Here is a 17,563-nt window from a genome sequence, read left to right as displayed (position 1 = left end):
AGCGTGTTGAGCCCTTTCCAACTGCGTGGTTGAAAGTTCATCGAAGCGAACCATGGTCTAGTAAGTTTGGTTTATGTTCCTCACGACCGTGGGATCCACCAAGTTACAGGGGATGGACAATACGGGGTGGCGGTGTGATTTTCAGAGGGGTCGAATAAGGCAATGAATGGGTTGGAGGCTTTGAATTACGACGTTGTACCACATGATGATGAGACCAATCGTGAAAACCCTGGGGATAGTTCATTCCATTATTTGAATCTTTTGAGTCTACTTCAAAGACATGCCCCACGAACCCTTTATGAGAAGGACTCTTTGGCAAAAGTCTAGTTTGAAGAGTTGAACCAAGTCGTTGGAGATGTAAAGAGGTCACATGGGAGACGTTGGCCTGGTGGGCTATAAAATCCAATATGCACTTCCACTTTTGACGTTACAGAATTCCACTGAAAACGTTGACGGAAAAAATTGGGAACGTCAGGTTCAAGCTCAGCATCCAAGATGAGGGGATGAGAGACTGTGAGACTGAGAAGCTGTTTCAGGGGTAAACCCCAACTTTTCTATAAATCCAGATTTATAAAAATAAAGATCGTGGTTGGCTCGAGTAAGTCTCAACTTTTTTGGGTTGTGGGGTTGCCACGACAAGAGGATTCCTTGTCGAGATAACACACGTTCAATATCTTCAGGCATGTAACTGCTGACGTCATCAAAGACATAGAGGTTGGTCATTCGGTTGGTTTGAAAACGTTCTTTGAGAACTGGACCAAGCATGAAATGTTGAATAGTATGTCCCATGAACTTGTGTAGCCATTTGTTTGCTTAGAGCGGTGCAAATGTCTTGCACATTATTCCACTCTACAGTAGGGTCCAAGATCCCGTTGGTCTCCCATATTCCGTTTCCGGTGCTGATCGCTTTAATCGAGAGGTCTTTAAAGACGACAGTAGTTGCTCGGGGGCTTAGGCTTGGAAATGCAATGTTAATCATACCCAATTCGCATTCTTCTTTTTCCATACGGACCATAGAAGGAAGTCGAGCCGTAAACTTGGAAGGATGATGTCTGCGTAATAATCTTTGGACTGATTGCTGAGTAACGTAGATTCCATGATGGATTTGTTGTTGGAAGACAACGGAAAAAATTTCAGAGCAATCAAAGTAGATTGACAAGAGTCAATAAAGGTAGGGCTTCTTCCTTCAGTACTGGCAATTTTAAATTCAATGGTTTCCACATGAGACTTGGCAATATAGCGTTTAGAGGGTTATTGGGTTCTCTATAGCGCAGAACGTCATGACCGTCATTGGGCAGAAACAATGTCAATCAATGGAAATTTATCATGTCCAACCACTTCGTACACGATGAGATCGGTGTAGACCAACAAGGGTTTGTGACGCTCTACCACTTCAGGCATTAAAATGGACTGAACGTAAACACCCCATTCGTCTGTCAATCTCCATGGTTTTGGTGAAAATACTTTAAACGTATGGGCACTGTTGTCGGGGGTCAGGGCAGTGGAAGTACTGTCAAACCACATGACAAAAGGCTCCGTGATACTATCCATGATCAGGACAAGTCGATGACTCGTTTGGCATTAATCCACTCGTTGTATTGTTCAGGCCACCCTTGTATTTGACCAACACTTCTTCTTCTTGGTCTTCTCCTTTTTTAGATTTGGCACCAACCACGGCCTTTGTTCGACGCTGTAAAATCTTTTCGACTCGCCGTACTCCTTCGTTTTGTTCTTGATCAGCTACCTTTTGTAATTCCTGGGTATAAAACGTGCCTTGAATGTTTTCGGTGCCATCGAGGTCTTCTAACCGGTAATAAGGTGGCGGACCAGGATCACGTTCACGAATTCGAAACCATTCTTCGGACCATTGTGGGAGGTACCCTTTGCGAAATAGAGTAGCTTCTTTACTGATTCGTACGACATCTCCCACTTGATACTTATAGGCTTGTTCGCGAAACGCTTCTCGGCTTTGATAATAGTCGCCATACAGGGTCTGTCGAACTTCATCTTCGTTGGTCAAATGGACCGAGTCCGGAGACCGCTTGATACTTCGATGGTACGAGGCGTTGTAACTCGCCACAACGTCCTGAATTACGTCTACCCATCGATAAGAACCCGTTTGATAAAACACTTTCCAAAGCCGGGTTTTAATAGAACGCTGGACGCGTTCTACGATTCCAGACTTGATTTTAGCTTCGCTATGAATCAATCGTGTAGGGTAGGCAAAAGGAACTAGTTTGGAGGGCTCTTTCAGGTACTCTTTGAACACAGAATTGTGAAATTCGGTTCCCTTATCGGCATGCTACGTGATGGGAGGCTGGTGACCATCTTTAACGGCTTGTTTCAAAACAAGGTCGTACGCTCTTTGGCTCTCTTCCGCTGTTTTTCGCTTCATAGGTTGAACCCAGAGATAGCGCGATAAGACGTCAATGACAAACATAATCCAGGCATAACCATCATTATCTTTTTTATGCCACTGCATATACGATAAATCAATTTGCCACTGATCATCCATTCCATGCACTACAAATGGGCGTCGTTCATATTTTTTAGGGGCGGGGCGGTGCATTGCATACGTAGTTTGTGCTTCCAACTAGGACTTCATTTGCTTTTCTTTGTCCTTCTTTTCTTGGATTTTAGTGTTGGTGGGTTTACACTTGGGCTCTTGTCGGGGTGGTTGTGTTTGAGCCAAGGCTGCAGACCGGCGTAGGCGGCGGGTTGCTTGGCGCCAGCGGTAAAGTACGATTTGAACCATTGGTCTTGTTTTTGAAGATGCTGTTTGTTTTTCTTGGGGATTAGTTTTCTTCCCCCCTCCATGGTCAGTGATAATGATTTGTCCTCCGCAGCACGAAAATAGAAAACACCGACTTTTTTGACTTCCTCCTTCGTTGTGGTCAATGCAAAGTGGGGTTGGAGAAGACGAGAGACACTGCTTTAAAAGGCTCCACGCACGACTCATTTTCAATCACTTGATCAGAAGAAATAAGATGGAGGATGTTTTGTCTTACAATCCGCGATGGAAAACTCCGTTAAACGTGATAGTGGTAGGACCTGCTTTGGCCGGAAAAACGACCTTTATTTATAGATTGCTTCGTCACCGTAACTGGCTCATGGACCGACCTCCTAAAAAGATTGTCTATTGTTATGGGGCGTGGCAACCTTTATTTGAACAAATACGCGATGAATTTGAAGTACAGTTTGTGGAAGGGTTACCCGAAAAACCGCACGACTATTTTGTCAAACCTGAACACCGACCTGGATTAATTCTGTTGGATGATTTAATGAGTGAAATGTGTAACAATACAAGTATAGAACAATGCTTTACCAAAGGAACTCACCATTACGACGTCACGCTTGTGGCATTATTGCAAAACGTATTTCCCAAGGGAATGCGGACCGCTTCAGTCAACGCTCACATTCTGGTCTTGTTTCCCAACCCCAGGGATAAATTACAAATTCAAACGTTGGCCCGTCAAGCGTTCCCTGGCCAATGGTCCTGGGTCAAACGCGCTTTAACTGAAGTTAAACGTCACCCTTATGAACCAATCGTATTGGATTTTCAGCAACAAACCCCGGATGCTTATAGAATAAGAACAGATCTCTTTCCCGAAGACCTTTCAGTCACAGGACATCCGTTTTCAAGACTGTTTCTCCCTTAGCAGTTATTAGATTTTTCTGAAAAGATCAAGAAAGGAAAAAGACAAGAATCCTTGCTGCATGATGGACTTTTCACAATCCTCCTGGCCTGTTACCGACGACTCTTACAACCCCAACGAATGGACCTACGCACTGAGAATGGGACAATTCAAAAAGTTATTGGGTAGGATTCAGTATGCCTCCTTCGTGTTTTTACAGTGTGTTGGAAACGGGGGAGACCTTTTCAAGTGGTCATAAAAATATCCGTCAAGCCTACAAGGAATGGGTGGCCAAGAAAATAGAAAACAATGAACCTTTTAAAATGATAGTAGATTAAATCAAAGAAACCTGTATGTTAAAGTGAAATAAATTAATTTTATTGAACAAAAAATTATTTGTGTTTATCTTGATTATAACAACAACAACCCTGACAAGGGTGACCCAAGGGTCCTATATACGCTTTTTTAAACTGTCTAAAGATTTTGGGAGGAATCATGACTTGACACACAAAGCGGCATACAGTCTTGTCATTGGTAAGATAAGGTCCTGGGAATGAGCGGTAAAAATCTAGACTCTCAATTCCACGAGTTCGATGATACAAATACGCTAAACAATAATGTCCACAAACAAAGGTCTTATCACCCTGAAGGCGATGTTTGGGTAAAGGGTTGGTTTTTTCCAGGATAGCTCCTAAAAACTCATGATCTCGATATCGTTCTTGTCCCTCATTACCATAAGAATCAAAGATGTCGATTCCGTCGCTTTCTTGATGTTGATAGAGCGCTAGCCAATGACTTCCAGGTTGATCAAGAGGATCGACATTAAAAACCATCCCCCAAGGGGCTTTGGGTTTGTGTTGTTTTAAAAGTTTTAACGTTTCATCCGAAGCCTTGGTTCCTGCGTACGTAAAGCCTGGTTGAGGAAAATTCTTAGGATAGCTTGCCACCACATCAATCTGATGCGTTGATAATTGGTTTTGAGAGTTCATTTTTTTCTCTTCCTAGCTGTCACTTTTCTTAGTAGCTGTATTTCATGCTAACATTCTTATTTCCATCAATCCATAGAGCGTTTTCAAATTCTCCGTAGGCGACAAGGGTCGTGCTTCCAGTAGTATCTTGGTCAAAATCCACATCAATGTTTACGATTCCCAGGTTGCGTCCATAATTATACCCGTGATTCTGGCGACCATCAGGATTGAAGTTAAAGGCCAGCAAGTAGTTTCCGTCTTTATAGTCGCTTCAAGAAATACCTATAGAGGCGGATTCTTTCATGTTTCCTGAGAAGCTGGAAAGAGTTTCATATCCTTCCACTTTGTCAAACGAGTTTAAAAAGATGCGTTCCATGGGAATTTCTTGACCATCCAACGTGACTCGTACCATTTCTTGATGCATGTCTTTAAAATTAAATACGTTTTTGTCGTAGGCTCCTGTAAACGCTGCTCCTTCTTGAAACCCTATAAACATGTAATTGGGTCGAAAGCCTTGCCATACGTTTTTAAAACTTGTCTTTCGACGTCCATCGACGATGGTGTGGGTGGCAATGCGTGACGTCATACAAGGATAAACAGCCATTTTTTTGTGGTTTAACATGGAGGTTTCATTATACAAATGCAGCTCAGGTTGAGCTTCCACATGACGAATTTTGAGTACAGGGCTATTGGGTACAATGCGAAATTTTGGAGCAGTGACCACGGGATCTCCCGTCATCAGAGCCAAATTAGGAGAATTCCAGCGTATACGAAAATCCAGTTGACATCCGGGTGGCAAGTATTTACTGCACTGAAAAATGTCGATAATGGGGGTAATGACAAACCGCACTTTACGATTTGCGGCAATGCAGAGATTATGTCGAGCCGAAGCTCCTGCATTAGGCCTGGGGCGGTTGTGAAGGGCATTGAGCGCTGTAGTAATGGTGCCGGCTTCATTGTTGGCCAAGTCTGGAATGGGGGCTAGATGAGGGTCGGTGTCGTCAAATTTACCAGGGGTGTCGGTAGCCCATCCTTCCGAAGTTAACCAAGTCGTTTTTTCTTCAGCGGAATGGTTGAGAAGTCGAGCAAAATAGGCTTTCAAATGATACGGTTCAGACGTTTCTCCAACAGATTCGTTATTAATTTTCAAATCAAATTGTTTGATGAGAGAATGACCAGTATTGTTCACAGGAAAGACTTTATTGGCACTGGTTAAGATGGCTGTGCCGTCGTTGGTCAAAAATTCAACTTCGTATTCCAAGGTGATCAAGGTCATGTCGATCCAGCCACGGGAACGAGGCACGGTAATTTCCAAAGGATTGGTCGTGGATTGAGATTGATAGTACGATTCCCAACGCGATTTTTCGACAGAGGTGTCTACAGGAAATGGAACAAATAGTTCGCTTAGATGTCCTTTTTGAATCTTGGGGGGAGGAGCAGATAGAGTCCCCTCTTCTTCCAACTTTGTGTACTTGCGCTTACTTGAGGAAGCAGTAGATCCTCCGTATTGAGCCATCCTTTTTTTTTTAACACACAAAATCAGCGACTACAGCTAATCAAACTCAACTATGAACAGCGCTAATACTATCACGTCTGTAAAGAGGAAGTAAATGACCTTTTATTTATAGTCTGAAGGAGTAAAAGAAACGGGAGGTTTGCGAGCTCGTTTGGCCTGCATCTTGGAAGGCGATCCTTCATTCATCAAATTAAGAATTTTTTTAGTGACGAGAACTTCCATGTCTGCTTTTTCTTGGGTGTGATAGAAGGGGAGGCTTGAACATCTTTATTTTTACGAATCAAGGTTTGAATCCGCAATCGTTAAGGGCAGGAACGGCTGCTTTAGCCATGGCTTTAAACACTTGACCTGCTAGTACAGCTCGCGACCCCCCTCGCTGAGATAAAGCACGACGTAGTGCTTTAGGAGACTGGTGACGAAACGCTACATTGGTTAACAAGCGCTTGGCATTGCGAGGGAGTTTGGTTTCCATCTTGATCTCTCCATTCATCACTTTGCGTGTCATTTGTTGTAAAGCACTTAATTGTTCGTCATTGCATTCTCGAATTAAACGAGTAGCTTGAGACGGATGGCAAACAGCTAGAGCTTGTACAAAACTACGCCCGTCCGTCATTGTTTAAATCTTGATTTAACTGAATGTTGTACTCAAGAATCACTTTCTCTTTATACGTTTGGCATTTCGTAAAAATTTCAAGTATGCTTCTATCCCTCGATAAATGTCATTCCCTTGCTCTTTTTCTTTTTCTTCTCTTTGTTTGTTTTCCGATGGACTGATGGCATGGGATTCCCTTTCTTGACCCCCCTTTTGCATTGGATAGGCTAGTTTATTGGGATAGTCGTTGCTCCGGCTGTTGCTAACGAGTTTCTGGTTTTGTTCTCTTTTTTTAAGAATGGACTGAATTTTGTCGATTTCGTGGCTGGCTCTAGCGTGGTCGGTCATGGAATAAATTGTGTTTTTACGCACGTTGCTCAATTCCTGTTGGCGCGCTTGTAATTCCGCATCACTCATTGTGTTTAGAATAGTATTGGAAAGGGGTCTCAGTTTGAGTAAATGAAACAGTTTTTGTAGCTCGTCATCAATAACATGGAGTTGGGCTTTATACTGCTGTTGATTCCTTTTAATCTTGATTGCGACTTTAAGTTTTTCTTTCGTTTCTTTAAACTTTTCCAATATTGAACTAATTCCTCACGCGATAATGAGGACAAGTCGGGTAACGGTCTCAATTCCCACGCATCATCATCATTCTCTTCGAAGGTATTTTCTTGTTCGTCTTTTCCTATTATTTCCTGAAAATCACCACTTTGATCACCATTTGCAAGTTGATCATCACCCGTTGTAACTTTATCATCACCATATGTTAAAGCCACATCGCCACGGATACCTTTGACGTCACCCGATTAAATGTCGAAAGTGCAAACATCCTTCCATCATGACTTGAACATCCTGTCGACAATAACGCATTAATTCTTCTTGTAGATCAAACACTTGATCCTTTTTCTCGTCCAACCACTGAAGAAGACTTAACTTTTCTTCAGGATCCATGTCTTCCACCCCATAGAAGTGGGCCTCGGGGTAAGGACTAATGTAGTGGGCGTTGGATGGCGTGTTAAAGAAATGAGGAAACCAGCCTTTACCGGGACCTTGCAAATCAAAGGTTTTGGGAAACTTGCGCAAGGCCACAGGAATGAAACATAAGGAATCTTTAAAGACAACTTTATCTAAGCTCATGGTGATCACCTTGCCGCCTTGAAAAATACACATGGGTCTTTTTCCTTGTTTGATCAAGCATTCTAAGATGGGGTAAGAATCGTACGATTTGAAATTATGGGCTAGGAATGCATAATCTTCATGCTCTGGTTGAAACGCCCACTCACAAAAGGCGTCTATCGTATCAAACACATGAACGCGGCGTCGGCCACACGAACCCCCTTGACAAGGCTGGTCAGCAGGATCGTTTTGGCAAGCATGACACACTTTAATGGCGACCGCTTTGTTAACAATATAATGCTCTTCGAGACACTGCGTCTCAAAATCGACAAAACAATAGCGAAATCTACTCTGGTCGTCGTTATCACCTGCCTCTTGGACAGGAATTTCTCTGTCTATGGTTTGAACATAACAAAAATGCTGGCCACGCAAAGCATTAGGCTCATCGCAGGTTTTACAGTGGTACTGATAACACACATGGTCTGTCATCTTGAGCAACGTTTTGGTTTTGTTTTGCCAGAGGTCGACCGTCATTTCACACTTGTCGCACCATTGGTAGCGCTGACAGGTGGAATGGCTGCATGACGAGTAATGGTACACTTTGGCATGTTGATCAAAACACTTTTGATTCCAAAATTCAATATGACAGTGCTCGCAACACAAGGATTGATGACTGCGTTGATCGTAGTGGTTGGTCGAACCTTTACATTTGAGACAGGATCGTGTGCATTTGTGATGGTCTTTGTCGTTGTAGCCTTGGTCGCACCGTGTGCAATAATATCCCCGCCCCAACCAGCCCGGCATGGAAGTGATTAATTCATAATGGTCACAACGATGGTTCAGGTAGATGGTATGCTGAACAGGTATGTTTCTGATCCATGGTCTTTTGGAATTTTTGCAATTCGTCGTAACCGCATGGTTCATTCCATTCCACTCCGGATGCATAATACCAGGATCTTAGGGTTTCTCCTGAGATGTGTTTGCTTACGTCATCATGCAACACGTGGTTTACACCACTTAAAATGGCTCGTCCCATGCAATTGTTCGAGTGGTCGTCGTGCACAATGGATCTTGGTTTCTTGGCTCGCGCTACCTGAGGATCCATGGCGTGAAAAGCTCGTTTCACGCCAGGGCGGTACTTGCGAACTTGACCCACTTCGCGGCATTTATGAGGGAGCTTTCGACGATCGGTATACCCACGACCACAGCGATAACAAAACACGCCGTTTTTATTATAATATAAGCGGTGAGGAAAGGTGACGGTAAATATTCTATCTAATGACTCTACCCAGTAAAAGACCCAACAGTCTTTCCAGTCTTTGGTGTACCAGACTTTAGTATCGGGCTCGTGTGCGGTCTTGCTGCACTTGATAATCATCATAGGATGCGCGTAAGGAGAGGAGGCCCATCGATCTGCTACTTCACGCCAGGTCATGTTGTTATGCCAACAAATAGTTTCGCGTAGGGTTGACACATCAACTCCTCCTACGTGTCTGGCTAATTCTCGAAACATGTCATCCCCCAATGAAATATGTTCATCACATAAAATGCCGGTTACAATACTTTTGTCAATTTTTTCTCTTAATTCGTCCAAGGAGAGGGTCACTCTAGCCTTCCTTCCACGCCCTTGTAAACCTCGAACTAAGGTCACTTCCACCTCAAAAGTTCCGGCTAATAACCATTCTTTCCGAGATTGTTGAATTCTTTGAATTTCTTCCATAATAATAGTTTGTCGGCTTGATGCCGATTGTCCTTTGCGCATGGGCAAAGAAACTGGCATAATTAAATCACCCCCCGTTATTTCGATACCTACTGTATCCTGGGGCTGAATATTTTCTCTTTGATGGATCACTTCCATAATTTCTTGAATGGTATGTATTACGCGCTCAGCTCCTTCTCTCACAGTTAACACATCGCTCGGATCCTTTAATTTCATAACATATCGTATGATTGACGTGCGAAAGGCGTCATTTTGCCGCCACTGGTTGCGTCTTACCTCAGATAAGTGGTTGTATCGACTGCGTGTCGTTACCAGTCCCCCTCTTTGTTCATAGTCTTCCAAGGCGCGAAGACATAGTGCGTCTCCATTTTCATCATCAGAAAAATAAGTATTCTCTGCGCTTTCTCGTAGCATCCCTGTTAACGAATAATGCACTGAATGAGCGTGTTGCCCTCTACTATTCTATATGTAGTATGAGTTAATATAATAGTCATATGATCCACGTGTAAAAATAAAAAAATACAGTTGAGCAAAATTTGTCAGGGATCCACCGATCTGGGTACGCGCATTTTATTCCTTTTAAATGATTCAACTATTAATTTCATTATCAATTGAAGAAAAAAAAAAAAAAAAGCTCATTCATTTTTTAATTTTATTTTAATTTTTTTTCAAGGTTTTTTTTTTTGTTTCTTTCTTTTTGTATCTTTTTCGTTTGTTTGACGTTGTTTGTTTGTTTTCCATTGTCTTTCTTTTCCAATTTTCTTATTGTTTTTGTAAGAATATTAATTTGCTTCATTACAAACATTGTAAACATTTCATTATGCTTGCCCAATTTAGCCTTTATCAAGTTCAACCACTAAATCCATTGCCAATTATTATTACTATAGCAACACACATCAAAAAGACAAATTAAAAGAATTTTTAGTTTATTTATACAATATGTTCCTTAAAAAATATACAAAATAAATAATAAATTTAAGAAATCAGATATAGTGCATCGCCGAATTGGCTGTACAATCTTAGAGCCATATCGGGCTCTAACTGTTCCGCGATGCTCGGCATCTCTTCCCAGTCCGACTCATCGTCTGACATACCATAGAAGAGATTGTCTTCGTCTTCCCAATAATCGTCTTCTAAAGAATCATCTAATAAACAAAGAAAGTAGAAAATGTAGAATCAAAAAGGTAGAATGTAGAAACATCGTGGTCATTATTGGGAATAAAAATCTACCCGTCTTTTGCTTTTTTTCTTTAGGTCACGCCTGAGTAAAATTCTTAGTTATGTTACAGCTAAACAGTTGATAACTAAATACCTTTTTTTAAAGTGTATATGACACGAAAACATTCCATCATTTAAAATGTATAGTTTGTTAGTAATAATAAATATATCGTAACAAAATTTGTTTCAAAAGCTTATTTCTTGAGATATTTGCGAAAGTTAATCCCAATTTGTGACGTCATTTTGTTGACACGTACTCTAGATTCAGTAGTAATGTACTAAATATAAATTTTAATTCATATAAATTAACAACAAAAGACATATTTTAGTCAGCTTCATTTGATAGCTTACGTAGTACTCTTCCAATGTTGGGAAATTGAAAAGTGTACTACTTGAAATTAAGATTCTATATTCAAACATATTTCGTGTATTTGCAACTAAATCTGGAGACTTGTAAACAAAATGACGTCACAACTCGTGCTAAAATTTTTTGAATTTCTAGAGAAATACGTTCTTGAAACAAATTTAATCATAATATTCTTATTAATGCCAATAAACTACACATTCTTAACATTAAAATTTTTTCGTGTCATATACACTTTAAAAGCGTTTGGCATTAAAATAGTATATTTAATTTGTTGAGACAAAATCACTCTTTTCTTAAAACTATACCTTTAATTTGATTTACCTGCGGTTCATTTTCACGATCGTCCTTTTCGTTTGCCGACGTTTCTTGCGGACTGCTTTCTTTTTCTTCTTTCTCTTCAACAGTCAATTCAACTTTGTTCTCTATCAAAAAAAAAAAAAAAAAAAAAAAAAGGAAAAAAAGATGAAAAATTACACGAAAGAAAGAGGCATGGGTCAATTTTAAAACGATAATCTAACAAAAAGTTAGTTTTCTGAGCTTGTCCGTCAATTTGTTGTGGCAAAAAGAAAAAAAAAAAAAAAAAAAAAAATCAGTTTATGAGACAGCATTCACATTTAAGCATTCACATCTTAAGTTTTGGTACCTTGATTCGACATGGTGTGTCTTTTTTTCTTTTGTTTCTGAGCTCGTCGTCTTCTTCGTTTTTCCTGGTCTTGCTGGTAAAATGATTTGTCACAATAAAATTGCTCGACCTTTTAAAAAACTTCCAGTGAAAGGAATGTCAATCAATCCATACAATTTTATAACTCATACCCTGATTGGTTAATAAGATAAAACCCTTATTAACCATCAATAAAAGATATATGGCATGACAAGGGCTAAACAACTCTGATTTTTTCTAGTATTTTGTTTAAAAGTCGTATTAAAAAACTATATCAGGAAAGAGAACATATAAGGATATGCTCTTTTGTGAAAAAAAACTAAAGACTTTCTTTACACTATGTGCATGTTCAGAAAGGATTTTGGTTTAGCTTTTCATTATACATTGAGGGCGGAGTTTTTTCATTCTGAATATATTTTTTGAAATTCATTCATACATTGAGCAAACTATTAGAATCAATCTATCGGACACCTTTTTGATTTTTTTAAATAATGTTTGTGATTTTGAAAGATTTTAGCAACTTGAATGGTTTCCAGGCAAAAGTTTGTATAACTTACGATTTTGAAAGAATAAATTATGCAAAGACCAAACTTAGTATAGTTTTGGTGTCCTTTTGAAGTTGTAAAAGTTCTATTCATCCTTTAATCCTCAAAAGTAAATACGGCCAATTGTGTTTGTTTTGGTCTCGTGGCATCTTTCTTTTTGTTAGACTCTGTTTCAATTGACTTTATGATAACCTTATTCCAAAAAGCTAAGAAATGAAAAAGATAACTCCAAAGAACATACCAAAAAAAATAAAATTTCTTAGATTTATTACGAGTTACTACTCTTTGAGGTGACCTGATATCTCGATTGTTAGCTGTTCATTTCTAGTGCTTTTAAAAAGCGTTATTAGCATCACTCATTACCTACACAAACAAAAAACCAATGAGCTTATTTCTGTATTGTTCTATACATATCATCTAAATTGCTTGTGTATTACATCTTTTGTTGACTGAATCGAAATCTCTTTTGAGTTTTATGTCTTTAACAATCATCGTTTGGGGAAAACCATCAAAACGACTTAAAAAGAAAAAAAGAATCTTATGTACGAGTGTGTATATGCGTATGTGCGTATGTGTGCTTGCGTGTGTGTGTGTGTATGCTTTTTTTTTTTTTTTTTTTTTCTTTTTTTTGAATAGCGCCAAAATAATCTTTGGATTTCCTTTGTTCCTAGTGAACTTACACAGAAGTCATATGTTCTAAAACCTCAATTTATTCTTTTCTGTCCTACGTTTTTCCATTCATTTCTTTGTCGGAAAAAAAAATTTGTATAACATACTAATAAGTTTTAGATTTTATTTCTTCTAGTGAGCAAACACCACCGCACAGATGTCTTATGTTCCAAAAACCTTTTTTCTTCCTTTAAAATTTTCTTTTCATGTCTTTTTTAGTTCTTTTGAATTCAAAGAAAAAATTTATTAATCAGCTGTTTATTCTTTTAAAGTGGATTTCATTATAAATATGGGCACCCGAAGCACCAGTTTTCTTCCCCAAATCATTTTTTTTTGACAATCGTTTCATAGAATTTAATCTCCCCGTTGTACTCTTTACTATAAATCTTCAACGATGGCTTCCAACCAGGAAATTGTTGATCCATCTTCATCCAATATTGGTAAGTATACCACAGCATGACATCTTCTCAGTTCTTGCTGGTTTTCCCCCCCAGCAAAATGCATGCTTATACTTGTCTTTTTGTTGCTTTTATTAGATGTGATAGTGGTTCCCGAATCCCCTGACGTGGCCCCTAACTCTCCGTCACTGATTGGAGGACTAACGAACGATCGGGCCGCAGGAACGAGTACTGGCGATGCTGGAACGAGTAAAAAGGATGAGCAGCCTGCTAGAAAAAGAATCCGTATCAATCTCGATGAAGATTCGGAAGAGGAAGGAGAGGAAGATGAAGAAAGCAAAAAAGATCTGGAAGATTTGGTATGCAATATTTGCCTATTATCTTTAAACAGAAGATATATCAAACATCCTACCAATATTAAAAAACATTGGGTAGAATTTTCGTGTTGTTCCTTAAGAATCCATGGAACCTGCCTGCTAAGATATTATGTAGAAAATACCAAAAGCGTAGCAGGACGTAGCTGTCCTGTTTGTCGACAAATGATAAAGGTCCTTCCAAGTTTTGTATTAGAAACTTTTTCGGAAGATCATTTACTACCAAGATGCCAATTTATCTATTTACCGGTCTCTTTTTTCATTCATTATTATAAAACTAAAATGGTAAAACAAAACAAAAAGTATAAAATGGCAATTAAGGAAATGCTAAAAAAATTGGATGAGCTTCCATCCTGATCAAATTTTTAAAAAGTTGAGGAACAAAAGTAAGACGTTTTATTTTTTCCTTTTATTCAGGTTAAAAATATTGATTCATCCGTTGAAAAGATGAAAAGGGCGTTTAGCGGTAGTGTTATGAAAATGGATGCACTTTTGGAAACTATAAATAAATGTTATAAGATTTCCGAAAAAGGATTAAAGAATATAGAACTTATAAGAAAAACAATATTGGGGAAAGATATTGATGGCCAGAATTATATGATAGATTTACAACACGCTTTAGATGAAGCAAATTGTGTGATTGATTCGGAGAGAGATGAATTTTTCTTGGATTTAACCCACATTTACGATGGTTACTGATTGACAATGGGTTTTTTATTTGATTATTTATTGATTTTCGTCCATTTTTCTACTTTAGCTTAACAACTACACTAAGAGCAAGATCACAGCTCTAATCTGCAATCTTCATATGCATCAAATATTCACCAAAATATATAATCTTATACAAATCTCATTATTAGAGAACGAAATCGTAATAGAACCCCTCGGTAGACCAAAACATCGATTACGAACAATTCTAAGAGAACTCGTAGTAGATCTTGAAAAAATTGAATCCAAAATCCGATTGGATAGGCAATCCTTAATAGCTGTTGTTCCTCATGATTTTGAAACTCGGGTAATAACTATTCCTTGAATTATCTTTTGTTGTTGTTTTTTTTTAGACGTGTTTTATTTGTCTGGACGATAATCAAGAGACGTATGATTCAAATAAAATGCTTTGTTGTAACAAATATATTCATAGCAAATGTGTAGTTGATTTTATGATGCTAGGTCAAACAAACCCAAAACTATGTCCTCATTGCAGGCAAACTTTTTCATTAAAGTATTATGCCCCTGTTACAGCTCAATTTCTTGAACGAATTCGTCATAGCCGTTTAAATGTTTATGAGCCTTTTATCTTGCTAATGAAATATCACATTTCTGATTTGATATTTTGCAACCCAAATTTTTTTAGATAAATGGAAAAAAATGTGGCCTATGCAAGCACCAACGCTCAGTGAATAACAAAAGACTTGAAGAAAAATATAATTTAATGTGTTGTAAAGAATATGGCATTAGCGAATTCGTTCATGAAACATGCCTAGTAACTTATCTCGACAGAGGATTGATTTATTGTGTAAACAAGTTTGACGATAAGAGTCATTTTATGAAAATTGATCATAGCATTAAATTTTATTCCTCTTTTAAAGAGATAAGTAATCAAAAAACATTAGTAGAGTCACTAGATAAACAAATGATTGATTTTACCAAATATTATTTTTTCCAAGTCATTTTAAAACATCGTTATCATCAAAGTCACAACTACCTTAATGAAGTTGACTTGACGAGTTATGAATCAATAAATCATGAACAACTTATTCAAGAATCGTAATTAAGAAAAAAAGAAAGAAAGAAAACCTGTATATAAATATATAGTGTAATCAAGTAATCATTTTGCTGAACTTCTAATAAAAATTGTGAACAAGAATTCTGTTTGTGTGTGCGTCTTTTTGTTTGATGGTAAAATCATAAAGAGCATGGAGTAAACTCAAACTTCAAATTCAGATTACAATTATAATATGACCAATGAAAAGGGAGAAAATGGTGAAGAGGGTGTTGATGGGGGTAAAAAAGATAATGCTCCAACTTTAATTAATCATTACCGTGTTTCTATTTTTATACAATTTTTTCTTTTCTTTTTCTTTTTTTGACCTAAAAAACGTGTATCACGGCAAAAAGGTTTTAGTTTAGTCTCAACTTGGCTCATAGACTCCACTGTGATTAAGCGCGAACAACGATTCAAGTCATAGAAAACACAACGCAAAGGAGGGAAATGCAAAAGAATTGTCCAAACTCAGAAAGCCACGCGTTAACAAAAGAATATTTTCTACAGTGTCAAAATTGTACCGAGGCGATAACTCGGATCAAAACAAACACGTTTAGGAATCCGTTTTCACCGCATTTCCTATCAACTCATTGTGATCACTGTTTCGTGGAACGGCAGTACCTTCGAAGAGATTTAGAACCAGAAATTTGGAACTACTTTAAAACAATGGAACTTAAAAAGACCCTGGATAGGATTGATAATTTAGTGCATCACTCATTCTAGAACGTTTTTATTTCAATTTTACACCAAGAAAATAGTCATAACATGTCACTGGGACCACTTTTTGTAACTGAAAGCAAATGAAAACAAAAATAGAACTTAGATCATCACATGCACCATGACTCAACTTGAGCCTATTGGATAATATGATCATTACCTCATCTTATTCCACCTTTTATTTCAAATCGTAACCCTGATTTCCGATCAGTTGCTGCATCGAGTTGGACCTAGTAACTAGTACAAGACTAAATCATGACTTCAATCGAATCTTCTATCTACTGTTTTTGTAAAAAACCTGGCAGATCCTATTCCACCAAGAATGGCGGTAAAATGGTAAAGTGTGGAGTGGTTCTCAATTATCCTCATATACAAGAAACACTAAAACAATTCAAAACGAAGCGTGAAAGACATGAAGCCTTACAAACTATGAAGTTGGGATGTAACATGAATCTTTGCTTCCATGATGCTCAACAACTTGGTTCTTCTCATGGATATCGCATAAAAAAGTTTCCCAAGTGCGAGCATAATGTGTATGCCAAACTCTTGGTGTGCCATTCACAAGCCAACAATGGTAAAGTCTTTTGGGCCTGCCCTGTTCAATACCCTGACATTGATTGTGGTTTCTTTCAATGGGCAACGGATACAACAATTCAAAAAAAAGACAAGCGTAAGCAAGATGTTGTTGAAAGCAAAAGCGACCTTAGCGATGATGAAAATGAAGGTCGTTCTTCAAAATCCAGAAAGAAGTCAAGAAAGAGAAAAATGAAAAAACTCAAATGCGAGTCATCTGATAACGACACTACTAGTGAAAGCGAATCTGAAGACCAGCGCCCCCCGTTAAAGAAGAAGAAGAAAAAATAAATGCTTGGCTTAAAATGAACTCTTATCTCTAACAATTGTTTGTTAATTTTTTACCTTGTAATCATAATTTATATTTCACTCATTTAAAAATAAATAAATATACGATTTTTAAAAACCTACCTGAGACTTGATTCCTTCTTGACTTGTGTACTTGCGCGGGCGTGTAGTGACGTCACCTCATCTTTTGGTTTGCGCGCGCACTTTTTTTTTCCGTTCATTCAAGATTGGGCTTGAGCTAGCGCGCCTTTGCACCCCCTCCCCTCCCCTCCTTTCCCCTTTGCTCTCGTTTCCATGGTTATTGCATTTCTTGAATCTATGAATATAATGAGTCGTCTATCCATAGTCCCCACATACTACTGATTCTCTCCCAAAATGCCATCAGACATGGGATGGGAGGATGAATTCTTTAAATGAAAACTGGGATAACTGTAGGCCCCA

The 17,563-nt window shown here is 38.5% G+C and overlaps 2 protein-coding genes across 2 annotated transcripts; one reads left to right on the top strand and one right to left on the bottom strand.

Moving 5' to 3' along the window:
* Nucleotides 1-4,874: 4,874 nt before the first annotated feature.
* LOC148904317 (uncharacterized protein F54H12.2-like) lies at nucleotides 4,875-6,119 on the bottom strand. The gene has a single exon (XM_089025434.1). The coding sequence runs from the start codon at nucleotides 6,117-6,119 to the stop codon at nucleotides 4,875-4,877; it is 1,245 nt and encodes a 414-aa protein (XP_088881560.1).
* Nucleotides 6,120-13,309: 7,190 nt separating this feature from the next.
* LOC148904316 (uncharacterized) lies at nucleotides 13,310-14,855 on the top strand. The gene is made up of 2 exons (XM_089025435.1): nucleotides 13,310-13,764; nucleotides 14,537-14,855. The coding sequence occupies exons 1-2, from the start codon at nucleotides 13,510-13,512 to the stop codon at nucleotides 14,810-14,812; spliced, it is 531 nt and encodes a 176-aa protein (XP_088881561.1). The 5' UTR covers nucleotides 13,310-13,509; the 3' UTR covers nucleotides 14,813-14,855.
* Nucleotides 14,856-17,563: the final 2,708 nt, after the last annotated feature.

Source organism: Actinia tenebrosa, unplaced genomic scaffold, assembly GCF_029948245.1.
Source record: "Actinia tenebrosa isolate PJP-AT-01 unplaced genomic scaffold, QUT_ActTen_1.0 utg3338__unscaffolded, whole genome shotgun sequence".
NCBI lineage: Eukaryota > Metazoa > Cnidaria > Anthozoa > Actiniaria > Actiniidae > Actinia > Actinia tenebrosa.
This window is presented reverse-complemented; position numbering and strand designations above follow the sequence as displayed.